Genomic DNA, 15,426 nt, shown 5'->3' with positions numbered 1-15,426 from the left:
CCTGGGTGTGCCCTCCCACCGGACTGCACTCAGAGGGGGAGCAGTAACTCCCCAGGGGAAGCCATACCAGGGCAGGAAGCAGGGTCCTTCCCTGCCCGCCTCTTCGGTCTACCTGTCACCTCTCCTGCCTCCAGGTCCCCTTCGTGTTGCCCAGACCCTGCGATGTGTGCTCCCCCGTGAGCTGCAGAAGAGGGTCTGATTGATTTTCTTTCTCAGCTTGATGGGGAGCCGCTGCCCCCCTTCTCCCCCAGCCAGGAGGTGTGGCCCCGAATGTTGTCCATTAGCGCGACGGCCGCCTACCTACCACCCCGGAGCCAGGTCTCCGCCTGCTCATCATGAAGACAGCGCGACGCGCTCCCCTGGCACACGGCGCGCCCTCCGCGCCCACAGCCCTGATGGAGACACGCGGACGCGGGCTTGGCGTGGGTGTAGCAGAGCCCACGAAAGGAGCAGCAGCCGAGTGACTCAATAGGAAAACGGCGTCTGGCCAGTTGGGTGTCTCCCAGCATGTTCGGCCCCAAACTCCAAGGAGGCATGAATGGTGACGTGAAGCCCGGCTCTTCCTTTTCCTCTTGGAAATTCCGACTCAGCCCGTCCCCCCAGACCCCCCCTCTTCCCAGCACCCCCCCCATCGCCCACACCTAGACTCTGCCGGGCGGATGTGCTCGTTTCCACACCAGCACCGTGCAGGTCCACTCAGTGTGCGCCCTCAGTGCTCCCGCCAGGAGCCTCCCCTCCCATTAGTGGAGCTGGCAGCTCCCGCCGCTGCACAGGGAGAGCCTTTTGCTCTGCAAATGGGAGGCAGCATCCTCCATGTCCCTGTGTGCTGGCGCCTCCGTTAAAATCAGCTCCCGCCCTCCCACGGTGGCTACGAAGGAGCAGGATGAGGCTGGACGTGGCCGCATCGTTAAAGCCCCGGGAGAAATGACGCCGGGCAGCATGGTGTTCCTGAGCTGTCGGTCGCACCGAGCCACGGGGAGGCCAGGCAAGTGCTGGGCCCGGGACGGGGACAGATGTCGGCCGCAGAGAGAGCAGCCCTCAGCGGCGCCCCACGGAGACTTCCGTGGCCGGGAGCTCCTGCTCCATCTGCCCTCCCACGGGTTTCAGCTTTTCCTTTCTCCTATTAAGACACCAAGGAACATTCTTTAAAAATCTTCCCCCCAGGATATTTTCCCATTGGTTTTTAGAGAGAGGGGAAGACAGAGAGGAACATCGATGTGAGAGAAACACACATCCTTGACCGGAATCGAACCCGGGACCCCTCAGTCTGCAGGCCAACGCTCTATCCCCTGAGCCAAACCGGCCAGGGCAAGGAACATTTTATTCAAGAAAGAAAACGGAGAAGACAAACCAAATCCCAATCCAGGAAAGGGTTTGGGTCCAGTGTTGCTGGGGAGCATGCGTGTTGCTGCGTGTTGACACACGGTGCCCTGCCCGCAGCTGGCGGTGCGTGGATCCTGGGGTTCCGGATCCCCAGCGCAGTGCTCTTCCTCGGGCCCGGGAGCGTCTCAGAGCAGTGGACATGCAGAATAAAGGCGCGTCTCCCTGGTCTCCACCGCTGTGCAGACGAAGGATCCACAGAGCAGGTCCTCGCTAACGTCATCCATAGGTTCTGTGGCTTGAGGGACGTGATGAACCAGGAATCAACTTGACCCCGACCTTGACAGGTCCCCTGGCTTGAGTGGGAGAGGGACGGGCTGAACGGGAGCACTTCCTGCTGCCTGTCTTGGACGCTCCGTGTCTTCCCCTCCTTATTGTTGTGGGGGAGCCTGCTGAGATCCCCCCCCCGACCCCCCAGCTGCAGTGTGGCACTGTGTGGGCGCAGGGACAGCTGAGGTCCCTCTTCCTGTGCGCCCGCTGCTCGAAGTCCTGAAGCAGCAGGTGCCCCAGAGGCAGTTGCCGGGCGCTGCTTAGCAAAGCCCTTTCTTTGCAGCGGATGCTGGTGTCAAGTTCGCTGGGGGAAGCCACGTGTGATTCAGACTCCGGCAGCGTTTTGTTCCTGTGAGCGTCTGAATAATTTATTCGCCCTCAGCCTCCCCACTGCCTCTCCCATCCATTCTCTGCTCATTAGTGTCTGTGCCCAGAGCGGGAAGAGGCTGGAGAAGTGACAGGACCCCGGCCCCTGTGCTGGGAGTTGGGGCAGCGGGAGCAGCACTGAGCCCCCCCACCTCTCTGCTGAGCCACACGTCCCAGGGAGCTGTTTCAGCGTCCTGTGCTCTGTAGGTAGACTGTTTTTTTAAAAAATATATATTTTATTGATTTTTTACAGAGAGGAGGGGAGAGGGATAGAGAGAAACATCGATGAGAGAGAAACATCGATCAGCTGCCTCCTGCACACCCCGCACTGGGGATGTGCCCGCAACCAAGGTACATGCCCTTGACCAGAATCGAACCTGGGACCCTTGAGTCCACAGGCCGATGCTCTATCCACTGAGCCACACCGGTTAGGGCATAGACTGTTTCTTAAAAGAGAATGATTGCCCGGCCAGCGGGGCTCAGTGGTTGAGTGTCGATTCCCGGTCCAGGCACATGCCCGGGTTGCAGGCTTGATCCCCAGTGTGGGGCGTGCAGGAGGCAGCTGATCAATGATTCTCTCTCCTCATTGATGTTTCTGTCTCTTGCTCCCTTTCCCGTCCTCTCTCTGAAATCAATGGGGGGAAGAAACATACTAAAAAAGAGAATGATGGGCATTTCTGATTTCTTACAGTCCTAGAACGACACAGGTACCAGAGGGCCTCTGATGAGAGGAAGCTGAGCGGTGGGTAGGTCTTCCACCTCAGGGGAGAGAGCCCAGCCCTGGGACGTGAGGGGCTGGGCATCAGGCAGGGGAACTAGGGACTTGGAAGGGACGCTTGTTAATGCAGCTGAACACCTCGGTCCAGAGACAGCCTTGCTCTGAGGCTCCCAAGGGTCCCCGACCTCTCCTGTGTCTACCAGCCCTGCTCTGTGGCTCAGACACCTCTGAGGGCCTCTGTCCTCTTGTTGGTGGCTCTAGGCAGGCGTTGGGAGAGAATGCACTTTGGGTTTAGCTCTTATTTTCCTGTCCTCAAGTGCACCAACCAGTTCCACACTATCCCTGTCTGTCAAGGATCCTGGGACGGTAGGGAGGAGCGGAAGGAGGCCTGCCCCGAGGAGACACCAGGCTCCTGGAGAAAACACGTAGAGCAAGCATGTCAAACTCAAAGGCTGACACGGGCCACGTAAACAAGGTTTAAGTGTCTGTGTCGCAAAAAAACAACAGCTTTCATTTTCATAGAAACGTAGGTTTATTTTGATAGATATTGTAAAAATTAAATTATGAAATGTTTATTAAAATGTTTCTTACATACTGTTATATTGGCTGGGCCGCAAAAATATTCCTTGTGGGCTGCATGCGGCCCGCGGGCCCCGAGTTTGACATGCTTGATTTAGAATGAGCAGTTCCACTCCCGTGTGGTGGCTGCTGTATCCACAGAGCACCCTGTGTGGACACTGGACATTGTACGTTTTGGATGCCGGTTCCAGCCACATTGACATAGAGGCTCATCTGCACTCCAGGAAAGTGGAGGAAATGCAGTAAATGGTGAAGTATAGCCACACTGGTCCTGCTTTGGCTCCTGCGGGCCAGTCAGCTGGACTGGAGCGACCCAGGCGGGACTGTGGAAGGTTTGGGAATGAAGGGAAGGCCGGTGTTCATGAAGGCCAGGCAGCCATTTCCCTGTGGCCTGGAGGCTCGGGGCACCCCGGGAGAGAGCCACCGCCAGGCACAGTAACCAGGGTGTCTCCTAGGCTGGAAGGAGGGCGTGGGTGCAGCCCTGGTAAAGTGTGGGGGGCTGTTTGCACTGTGGTAGAGGCTGAGGGACCTGGGGCCTCTTAGACTGAGAGCAGGGCACGGGTCTGCCTGGTAGCTGCTGCCCAGCACCTAGCCCGGGACCCACACACAGCAGGCCCCCAACACATGCTCGGCGACTGGGTGTGTGGAAGAGACGGTAAATGCTTCTCGCAGATAATTTCACATCCCGAGCGGTCGCCATGGAGACGGCATATCGGAGAGAGTGGGCTTGGACTGGGTGTTGTCTGAGGGACCTTGCCGCTCTCATGTCCTGCCTGGCGTAAGGCATGACCTGCTTGTCGAATGGACGCAGATCCTCCAGTTCCAGGGGGGACAGAAAGCATCTTCACCCTCACCCGTGTACCTTCGTGGCCATCCCTTCTTGGTGAAGTCCCTCCCGGCTGCTTAAAGCGATGACTGCCCGGTGGCCCACAGACACCTGCCTGTTCCAAACAGCCTGGTCTTGAAGTTGAGACCCAGTTTTTCTCTACCAAGTGGGTAATGCTCACCCACTGCCACTAGAGGGCCGAGGGTTTGCCCAACCACTAGGGTGCCTCCAGTTCAAAGGTCTGGGAAAATGGGAGAGGAGGCCAGGGCCAGTCCCGGAAACCTGCTCAAGCAGTAGACGCTTAGGCAGGCTGGGCGTCTGGGGAGAAAGGGGACGCAGGAGAAATTCGGACGCTGCTGCACTCACTTGGGGGGGGCAATGGCCGAGGTCTCTGTGGCTGCGGAAACCGGGACCATATTGAGCAGCGAACAGTAGGAAACTCCCTTTCTCTTTGCAGCTTATTTCAAAGGAGCAGAAACACTCAGAAGGGCATGCGGTCCTGACCAAGAGAAAAAAACAACACAAAACTGGTAGTTTACTTCCTACATCTCCCCTCCCTCCCTCTGCCCGGCCGCTCCCTAGCTTCTATGTTCCTCCCTTTCCTCCTCTCTCCTGGGTGACTTTCTTGGGTTTTGCATTGTTTGGTGAGTGGTCACTGGGTGCTGTGGTCACTGGGTGCTGCTGTGGGTGCTCGGGCACCAGAAGGTGGCTGACCCAGCTCTAGAAGGGAAGTCCAAAAAGACATGAGAGAGAGAGGCAAAGAGATAGGTGTGGCCTCACTGCCCAGCTCCTCCGCTCAGCCCCGTGCTGGTTGCACCCCGCGTGGAACTCGCCGCCATCTGTGTTTGCAGCAGCTGTGCAGTCGGTGCTGTGCGGGCCGCCCGTGAAGATGCGTGAGACGCGGCCTCCGGGCCGCAGTGTGCACTGTAGAGCCGGGAGGGCGGTGAGGTTTAGGGCCTGGCCCAGGTACACTGTGACATGTGGAACAGGCCACCTGGAAGGCTCTGTTATAGCAGCATGTGGCCTTGTGGCCGTGGTGGCCAGTGGATGTTTACATCTGTGGTCGCTTAAAAAGGTAAAGAAAACCACATCCCAAATCCAGTTCATTGCTACCTACCACTCCCCGCCGCACCCCCAAATGGAGGATCTGTGTCAGAGTGTCTCCTCTTCCCCTGGCCGTCTTTCCCTGAGAATTAATAAGCACTGAGCAGGCCGATGGCCAGGAAGCAATGGGAAGATGCAAACGAGAAGCAGGAACCATGTATAATTCATAAAGCAGATCATCTCTTGCCCTGGGCAATGTACAGGGTATTTTTGGCTGTGTGCAGGGTAGCCCTTTAGGGAAAACAGTTGTATTTAATTCTATGCATACTTATTGAGCGCCCGATCGTCGGTCACTTGTGTTTGGACTTGCAGGAAATATAAAGAGTAAGGTAAGGGCCCAGTCCTCAAGGACCTTACAAGTCGAAGATAGTACATCTACCATAACGCAGCAGAGGTCTGGGGTGCAGGTTCCAATCGTGGAGAGGTGGCATTTACCTGGGTTTGAGAGTTCGACAGACGGAAAGGAGGAGAAAGATGGGATAGTCCACATGGTCAGGATGCATTTGGGAGAACGCTTTCGTAGTAGTTGGCTTGGCTTGTCCATGGAGTATGGACCTTGATTAGGGACTGTCTGACCACCCCCTTCCCTGGGCCCGGAGACCAGTGGTTGGCAGCAGTTGGCTGAGCGGTGACAGGCAGGGACTTGGTTCTGTGTGACCCAGGCTGTTTCAGGAAGTTCTCACCCAAAATGTGGCTCACGAGCCGCAGTTTGCCGACCACAGACCTAGGAGAAAGGAAAGCTCAGAAACCTGGCAGAGCTGAAAGGAAGTGAGCTGTCAAGCCACGAACAGACTTGAAGGAGCCTTCAATGCATGTTGCTAAGTGGAGGAAGCCAGTGGGAAAAGTCTACCTTCCGTATGATTCCAACTCTGTGGCATTCTGGAAAAGGCAGATCTGTGGCGACAAAAAAGACCAGTGGTTGCCAGGGTTTGGGGAGGGGGGATGGATGGGGGGCACAGAGGAAGTTTAGGGCAGAGAACTGTCCCTGGAACCCGTGACCATGTTATCTTATGTAGGAAAAGGGGCTCTGCAGGGGCAATTAAATGAAGACTATTGAGACGGGGAATTATCTGGACCCAGTGTAACCACAAAGGCCCTTTTAAGCGGGAAGCAGAAGGGCCAGAGTCAGAGGAGAAGCTGTGATGGTAGAAGATGAGGTCAGCTTGACACACTTAAACACACACACACACACACACACACACACACACACACACACATGCATATTGATTTCAGAGAGGAAGGGAGAGAGAGAGAGGAATATCAGATGAGAGAGTATAGAAAACATCAATGATGAGAGAGAATCATCGATCGGCTGCAAGCCCCACACTGGGGATCAAGCCTGCCACCTGGGCATGTGCCCTGACTGGGAATTGAACTGTGACCTCCTGGTTCATAGGTCCATGCTCAACCACTGAGCCACACCAGCCGGGCTTGACACACTTTTTAACAGGATTGAAGTGTCCCTGGACTCAGACCAGCAGGGAGACTAATTGGGTACAGACTTCCAAGAAATTGCACAAACTCACCAATTTGATTCTAAATACTTGGAACGAGGCCTCTTGAGAACAACATGTAAATTTATGTAAATCGCATGCAAATAAGCACCAGAGCCAAGTGGCCTGGCCCTGCTCCCTTACCCAGGGCAGTGGCCCCCGGTCCTGCTGCCCTTGCATTTAGTTCTATTTGGGGCCCTGGGGCTCGGGGGCTGTTGTGTTGGCAAAACACGGTCGGGGTGGGCAGTGGACGGAAGAACTGTTTCTGTGTCAACAGCCACGACAACAAAAAAATTCTTTTAGCTAATTGGCAGGCTGTTCACAAGCTGCTTGCTCTTCCCGCCAGGTTTTGGAGGCTCAGAAACACTCCTCTTGAGAGAAAGAGGTTAGGAAGCGATTTCTCAGGGCCCAAGTCCTGAGATGACCATGGCGGAGCAGGCTCCTTGGCCGTCCGGTGGCGCCCTGTTGATGCCGCCTGAACTCAGGCCGGGCTGCCCACAGCCTGGGCTGAGATCTGGGCTCCTTGGGCAAAGGCGAGGGGGTCGGTGTGGAACCCGTGTTCAGCACAGACACTGGCTTGGAGGGGTCCTTAGCTTCCCACGTGTTTGTCCAGAGGGTGGTGGGATCGTGGTGGGAGCTGTGGCCTCGTGGAGGGGCAGAGACCCTGCCAAGCCACAGCCCAACCAGAAGGGGAGTCAGGGACCTCCTACCATCATCTGCTGGGGCCTCCTAGTGGCCTGCCCACAGGGGAAGCCAGAGGGCCAAGAGACAGCGGGTGGAGGGGGGAGAGGGGCCTGGAGGGGCGGAGGGAGACTTTTCAGCACAGCTCACCTTTGTGCAGAAGGAAAGTGGGCATCCAGGCAGGAGGGAGAAGCCTGGGCAGGTCCCTCAGTTCTCACCAATCATTGTCACTGTCACCGTGGGCACCTGGGCCTTCCCAGCTGCGGGGCGCCATCACTAAGGAGCAGCTCAGGTCAGCTGGGGCCTAGGTCTTTGCCGGAGCACAGACCTCCGCCTACGGGTTCTCCGGTCGTTACATGCCTGCTGGGGAGATGTGTTGGTGGGAGATTCATGGAAGCGCATTCAAAATCAAGACCGTATTGTCTTGTCTAGCCTCCCCCATGGAACGCTTTTACTGGGCCGCACTTTTGTGTTGCGTTCCCGGCAATTTCTGAGAGCTGCAATTAAAACCTAAGCCCACTTGCTGTCTGCTGGGCTGTGTGTGCGTGTGTGTGTGCGTGCGTGTGTGTGTGTGTATGTGTGTATATGTGTGTGTGTGTGTACGTGCGTGTGTGTGTGTGTGCGTGCGCGTGCGTGCGTGCATGTGTGTGCGTGTTCTCTGCGTGCGTGTTGTGTGTGTGCGCGTGCGTGCATGGTGTGTGTGTGCGCGCGTGCGTGTGTTGTGTGTGTATGGTGGGTGTGTGTGCGCGCTCGTGCGTGTGTGTTGTGGTGTGTGTGTGTGTGTGTGTGTTTCCCCCTCTCATTTTTACTTTTATTTAGGTTCTTGCTGGAGGCAGGCCAGGGTGATCAGATGTCAAGGGTGAGGATTCGCTCTAAACCCACTTAGCAGGGCTCCTGCAGGGCTAGCCCAGTGCCTGTGTGTGAAGGATGCTCCCTGAATGATTGACGGGCAGTGAGTGGTTACCAGGCGGGGGTGGGGATGCGGAAAGCCTTGATCCTCACCGTGTACCTTCCCGTCTCCATCATCAGGGAGCACCGGGAAGGACCTATTTTCTCAGGAAGCTCAAAGGCATGAGCTACACGTGAGGGCCGTCCTTCACCCCTTCCTCCAGGTCAGGAGCTGAGCGGGGGCAGGGCCGCCTGCTCTCCTATTGGCTGGTCAGCTCAGAACCCCCCAGGGGCTCCTCTCCCCACTTCAGCCCAGACCCACCTCTCACACTTACGGGGCGACACACACAGGTCAGGACTGGTCATGGGGCCTGCACAGGCAGGTCTCCAGTCACCGCCACGACGTGGGGGCCTGACTTCCCTTCCTGGGCTCCTAGGCTCTTTGGGGAGCTTCTCTGAGGTGCACCAACAGTAGGGGTGCTAAAGCCACCCAGAGACTTCCTTTCAGTTACCTGGGCCGAAAGGCGGTGAATGGTCTCTATAGTTGGATAAATAATAGGCTGGAGGACTGCTGATGCCAGCCTCCTGGGAGCTAGGAATGGGGAGCTCCGGGCGCTGCCCTCGGGCCTGCTCACTTCGCATTTACATCAGGGAGAATGTGGATGTGGACACTGAGCCATTATGCTCATTAGGGTTTGTGGTGGGAGGTAGGTCATATATCAACAGATTGGACCAATGGACCAAACTGAACAGGGAGGAATTAAAGGGGAAAAGGTTGGTTTCTGCCTTTAAGCTCCCCCCCCCCCCCCCCAAATCTAACGTGTATGCAGGATGAGTTGGACTGAGTTTAACTCAAGCACATAAAAAAAGACCTATGGCTTTTAGGCAATGCAAGGCCAGTATGAAGCCAGGGATGTGATGTACCCCCAAAGCTACTGCTATCTGGTTGCATTAACAGAGGCATAGGCTACAGAACAGAGGAGGTGACTGGTACTTTTACTTTCTGTGCCAGCTGATCTCACCTTGAAGATGGTGTTTGGTTCTGACAGTCACATTTTAGTTCGGACATTTCCCTATAATGTCAATGGAAGGCAATTAGCATGATGAGGCAACTTAGTGCCAGTGTATATAAATAAAAGTTGGAAAGATTTAGCTTGAAGAAGAAAGATTTGCAGGGCCCTAGCCAGTTTGGCTCAGTGGATAGAGTGTTGGCCGAGGAACTGAAGGGTCGTGGGTCCAATTCTGGTCAAGGGCAGGTACCCTGGTTGCAGGCTCCATCCCCAGCCCTGGTCAGGGCGTGCAGAAGGCAACCAATCGATTGTCTCTCTCACATCGGTGAGGGGAGGAGAGGGGAGAGGAGAGGAGGAAGGGAAAAAGAGAAAGAAAAGAAAGAAATATTGATTTGCTGGGTTCATGATAGGTGACAATCTTTAGCGGGGTTCCTTCTGAGAGAGTGATCTGACATATCCTATGGGCCTCACACTACAGCAACGGTTCTCAACCTCTGGGTCGCGACCCCTTTGGCGGTCGAACGACCCTTTCACAAGGGTCGCCTAAGACCACCCTGCATAACAGATATTTACATGACGATTCATCACAGTAGCCACATGACAGTGATGAAGTAGCAACGAAAATAATTTTATGGTTAGGTCACAACATGAGGAACTGTATTTAAAGGGGCAGAAGGTTGAGAACCACTGCCCTAGAGCTTTCTGTGACGATAGCATGTTTTATGTCTGTGCTGCTTAATAGCTGCTAGCCTGATGTGGCGTTTGGGCAATTAAAATGTGGGAACCAACTTTTAAATTGAACTTTAACCAATTAAAATTTAAATTTGCATAGCCAAATGTGACCACCGTATTGGACAGTGCAGCTCTAGAGGGCAAATAAAAGACGGGACCAGGATTGGCAATTTTTTTTTTCTTCTGTAAAAGGCAAGATAGTAACTATTTTTGGCTTTGCGGGTCAGACGGTGTCTGTAGCAACAACTCAACTTTGCCCTTGTAGTGCGAACGAACGTATACAGGAACAGTATATAAAGGAACGAGTGTGTCTGTGTTGCCAATAAGACTTTATGGAAGCTGAAATTTGAATGTAATTTTTTAGATGTCACAAAATGTTCTTCTTCTTTTGATTTTTTCCAGCTATTTAAAAAGTGTATGAAAACCATGCTTAGCTCACAGGCTGTATAAAAATAGGTGGCAGGCGGGATTTGGCCTCCGGGCTGTAGTTTGCTGACCCTGGTGTAGACCGTGGGGGGAAGCCTCAAGGAGTCATATGTAAATTCAATACCGGAAGACAGTGATTAATTAGAGGTAGCCGGGAATGGAGTAAGCATCGCCAGTGAGTGACAAGTTTCTTGTTCCTAAAGGCCTCAAGTACAGGCTGGCTAATTACCCAGCAAGGGGTGATAGGGAAATGTGTCTATTGAATATAAGCGATATGAGAATTTTCTCCTAATTCTGCGGGAGTATTGAGGTCAGGATGACACGTGGCTGCTTTAAAATTATACCTGCTTTGCCCAGCCAGCGTGGCTCAGTGGTTGAGCATCGACCTATGAACCAGGAGGTCACGGTTCCATTCCTGGTCAGGGCACACACCCGGGTTGCGGGCTCGATCCCCAGCTGGGGTCGTGCAGGAGGCAGCCGATCCATGATCTTCTCTCATCCTTGATGTGTCTATCTCTCTCTCTCTCTCTCTTCCTCTCTGAAATCAATAAAAATATTTTAAAAATAAAATGATACCTGCTCCATAGAGGGAAGTACGTTGCTCTCACTCACGTGGGACTTACTAGTATGCTGAGCCCCTTGTTGCTGGAACAAAGACGTGTGGGGGGGTGTGCTGGCTTCATTGCTTTGGCCCCTCTGGGGAGCACAGTCATGTGGGGGGCTCTATGTCCATTTATGCGCAGCCGACTGGCCAAATACCACCTTGTTCTGTCACCGAGTCACCCTTCCTGGGACGAGGTGGCTCGGGCTGGGGAGCTTCACCTCTAGGTAGTTCTTCCTGTGGCTGTGCCTCCTTCTGTAGCTGGAGAAGGCCCCCCCCCCAAACATTCCCCCCGCCAGACAAGTGGGCAAACCATCGCTCTCTGGGGGGCTCGGGGCTCGGTCCAGAGTGAACTTGACCCAATGGGCCATGCCGAGAAGCCTTGACTGTCCAGAGTTGGGGATCCGGCCTGCGGACAGCCGGAGATTGGGCTGTTTCTCTTGCCGTCACCTCTGCCTTCTTATGTCTTCCTTCCCCTTTGCCCGGCTTCTGTCCATTTTACTTCCAAGTAGCTTCTGTGCCAAAATAAGCAGCAATAAGAAACCAACAGCTTCTTGCGATGACGAGAGAAGCTGAACATGCATTCCTTGTGCGCCTGTATCCATCCAATCCCCATCCCGTTCTCGCCATCACTTTTGTAAAACACAGAAAACTTTAAAAAAACTTTATTTTGGGGATTTAGAAAATGGAGACATATCTGACATGCAACATACTGTAAATTTAAGGTGACACGTGTTTATTACAATGTAGTTGCCACGGTCGCGTTCGCTCACACCTCTGTGCCATCCCATAATTATCATTCCTTCTCGCACTGGGAGCCATTGGGATCGACTCTCTTCATTGTTACTGTAATAGCTTTATTGTCTAGAACCACTGCACTGGGGATGAGATTTCCAGGCCTTGTTTATTCACTAGTTGCAGCGGTGAGCCCTTTAACGAGATCCCTGCCGTCTCCTCTTTTGGGGTCGCAGCTTCCACAGCGGCCGACTTCCACCAGGTCTCCTGTCATTGACACCCACCTCCTGCCTCCTCTGTTACTGGCAGCAAATCTCCAGGAAGCTTTTGACGCGTCGTAGTGACCCACCTTTGCTCTAATGTCTCGATTCTGTGTGTTTCGTTTCAGATCATTGCCTTCGATGAGCTGAGGACAGATTTTAAGAGCCCCATAGACCAGTGCAACCCCGTGCATGCGGTAAGTTGAGGGTGCTGGTGGCGGGGCAGGGAGTGCCCTCACAGGCCACCCAGGGCCTGGGAAAGAGGGTGAGGTCCCGATGCATAGAATGACTAGAAAACATTCCCAGCTCTGCTCAAGCTGGGAATCAATCCAGCTCTGCTTAAACATTCCACGCCTGGCTCAAGGCTATTGAGGGGACTTCTTGTTCTCCGGGCCTGCTGAGGTCTTGATTTCTCTTGCAAGTCAAGTGTGGCAGCCCCAGGGTCCCAGGTGGGAAATGCCTGCTGTATTATGGCTGTTGAGTCCTCAAGGCCTGGCTGAACGGGAGGGAGCTCCGTGGTGTCCCCATGTTGGGCAGGTATAGGAGCATCTTTAGTGGTCGCCCCGCTCTGATAGGGTGGGTTGATGTCCAGGCTCCTAGCCCCATAGCCGTCACCAGGAAGCATTCATCTGGACAAGCTCTGTGGGTTCAAGGTCGCCTGCCCCTGGGGACTCTCCTGACGTCTGGTTATCTGGTCCGGGTGCAGCATGTGCTGTGCCCAGAGTCTCACCGCCCATCTTGCTCATGGGCTGTGCCTGCTGCCCTGCCCTGAAACGGATGCAGGGAGAGGCATGGAAGCAGGGCCTGGAGAAGGACCTCACTTCTGTTGAGTGGGTGGGTGTTGGCTGCCCGCTTCTCTGGTCATGCCAGCCCATGTCCTGGAGCCAGGGGCCAACATGTGTGTGGACAGAGCCTTTTCTGAACTCATTCCAGGCCAGCCCTGCTGGACTCAAGAGATGGAGCATCCCTCTCCCCCGCCTCTCATCTCTCTCTCTCTCTCTCTCTCTCACACACACACACACACACACACACACACACACACACCTCATTCAAGTGTGTGGCTCCATCTACACTCGCTGGGCCTATGTTAGTTGAAGCTCCTTTCAGGCCCTGGTTCCCAGCGCTAAGTTTTTGTTTGAATAGCTCTGTTGATCTTTTCAGTCAGCAAGATCATCGGGATTCGCTAGTGTGATGCCATCCAAACCTGGAAGGCTTATGGCAGCCTTCTCTTTTTTAAAATGCTTTTTTATTGATTTCAGAGAGGAAGGGAGAGGGAGAGAGAGAGAGAAACATCAATGACGAGAGAGAATCATCGATCGGCTGCCTCCTGCAGGCCCCACACTGGGGATTGAGCCGGCAACCCGGGCATGTGCCCTGACCAGGAATCAAACCGTGACCTCCTGGTTCATAGGTCAACGCTCAACCACTGAGCCACGCCGGGCTTGTCTGAGATTTTAAAACAATCCATAAAAACCCACGTTTTCCCATTTCCAATGATGTTACTCCCTGGCAGGAGTCCTGTTAAACGCTCTGATGCCCCGTTAACGCGCCTTCAGGCCTGAGGGCCCCTGCAGTGGCATCTCAGGACCAGGTGGCCTGAAAAAACGACCTCCCTGGTCGATGACAACAGCACAAAAGGGCCTGGGTTACAAGTGACTGCTGAGTGGGGTGATGCGTTTCTCTCAGAAGCTGTGGGATGCTGCGCGGCTGGGGTCTCATTTAGGGGGAAGATTACTTCCTTTAAGTACACGCACTCTAGACCAGTGGTTCTCAACCTTCCTCATGCCGCGACCCTTTAATACAGTTCCTCATGTTGTGGGGACCCCCAACCATAAAATTATTTTTGTTGCTACTTCATAACTGTAATGTTGCTACTGTTATGAATCGTCATGTAAATATCTGATATACAGGATGTATTGTCATTGTTACAAATTGAACATCATGAAAGCATAGTGATTAATCACAAAAACAATATGTAATTATAGATGTGTTTTCTGATGCTCTTAGGCGACCCCTGTGAAAGGGTCATTCGACCCCCAAAGGGGTCGTGACCCACAGGTTGAGAACCGCTACTCTAGACAGCCAAAGCCAACGGGCAGAGAATGTCCCTTCCTCAGACACTAATCAGGCACATATGCTCTCTGACACCCTCGCGGGAAGTCCCCCCAGCCGGGAGTCGGGTGGTGGTGGTGGTGGTGGTGGGCTGCAGGCTTTGGGACAGTCAGTGAGCACGTGGTGGTGGTCAGCAGTCTGACCGCCTTACAGGTGCATGGAGGTGAGCGAGACTTTGTGTAGAAACAGTACAGACGCCTCTGCTGGAGAGAGGGAGGCTGAGCCCACACTGTTTGCTGGTGGAGTTCTTCTAAGAGCAGGTGACCAGGTAGATGGGGAAACTCGTTAGGAAAAGGCCCCTCTGGCCGGGAGGGGCCTCGGGCGGGGGCTGCCTCCTCTCCTGAGGTCACTGTGGGGGCTTCCCTCGCTCTAACCCACCTCTCCTTTCTCCCTTGTGCGTCCTGACAGCGGGAACGGCTGAGGAACATCGAGCGCATCTGCTTCCTCCTGCGGAAGGTCAGTGCCAAGGCCACGGTCATATGTGGTCACAGCGGGCGGACTGGTGCCTGCTCCTGTCCTGTCTCCCATGGGCGATGGGGAGGGGGGGAGCCAGCGATGGGTTCTTTGGACGCCTCCAGAGACAAGAGGAGCGAATTAAAAGGTGGCCATCAACCCATTGGCAGGAAAGTGCTGGGTAATTGAAGTGCCTGTGGTTGGACTCAGAGCTGCTTTATCTTTTCATAATCACAGGAGGCGCACAGCCTTTGTCCCTGTCTGGTGCTGGGCGCAGGGACCTTTGTAGCTGGATGATGGGTTTGCTCTGAGGTTTCAGCCTGCCACTCAGCGTGGCAGTTTGATTGGCAGCCTCATTGGGAGTCGGAGGGGCGGGAGGGGAGGTGTGATTAAAGGGGGAGCCATGCATTCAGAGAGCTGCCCTGAATGGAGGGCTGAGGGTCACAGCTGCCCTGCACACACGCAGGAGGCACACGTGTGCCCGCAAATTCACGTGTGTGCGTGCAGCTCAGGCCTGGCAGTGAGCACCATCTGTGGCATAGCCGGGGCGCCAGAGCGACCAGCCTGCCACTCTCCGGGCAGGAAAGTGTGTGTGTGTTTTCGCAGCAAAGTATAGAGAACAGGTACTTGCTGGTAAAATAAGCGGAGTGTCTCGCCTTGAGCCAAAGGATGCCCCTGACCTCTGTCCAGAGCAGACGGGCCACAGGCGCTAGGAAAGCTGCCTGCCCACGCAACAGAGGCTTTGAGCCTCGTGTTTGTGGGGGGGACAGCAGATGCCCGGTCACCACCCAC

At 54.6% G+C, this 15,426-nt stretch overlaps 1 protein-coding gene across 2 annotated transcripts in view; it reads left to right on the top strand.

Annotated features, from left to right (window-relative positions):
* Positions 1 to 15,426, top strand: part of CNIH3 (cornichon family AMPA receptor auxiliary protein 3) — a 38,298-nt gene that overhangs the window by 9,100 nt on the left and 13,772 nt on the right. For both annotated transcript variants that reach the window (XM_006761254.2, XM_006761253.2), the window contains exons 2-3: positions 12,198 to 12,266; positions 14,590 to 14,637. In XM_006761254.2, the coding sequence (XP_006761317.1) occupies positions 12,198 to 12,266; positions 14,590 to 14,637 (117 nt within the window). The remainder of the gene's footprint in view (positions 1 to 12,197; positions 12,267 to 14,589; positions 14,638 to 15,426) is intronic.

This window comes from Myotis davidii, unplaced genomic scaffold, assembly GCF_000327345.1.
Source record: "Myotis davidii unplaced genomic scaffold, ASM32734v1 scaffold174, whole genome shotgun sequence".
Classification (NCBI taxonomy): Eukaryota; Metazoa; Chordata; class Mammalia; order Chiroptera; family Vespertilionidae; genus Myotis; species Myotis davidii.
This window is presented reverse-complemented; position numbering and strand designations above follow the sequence as displayed.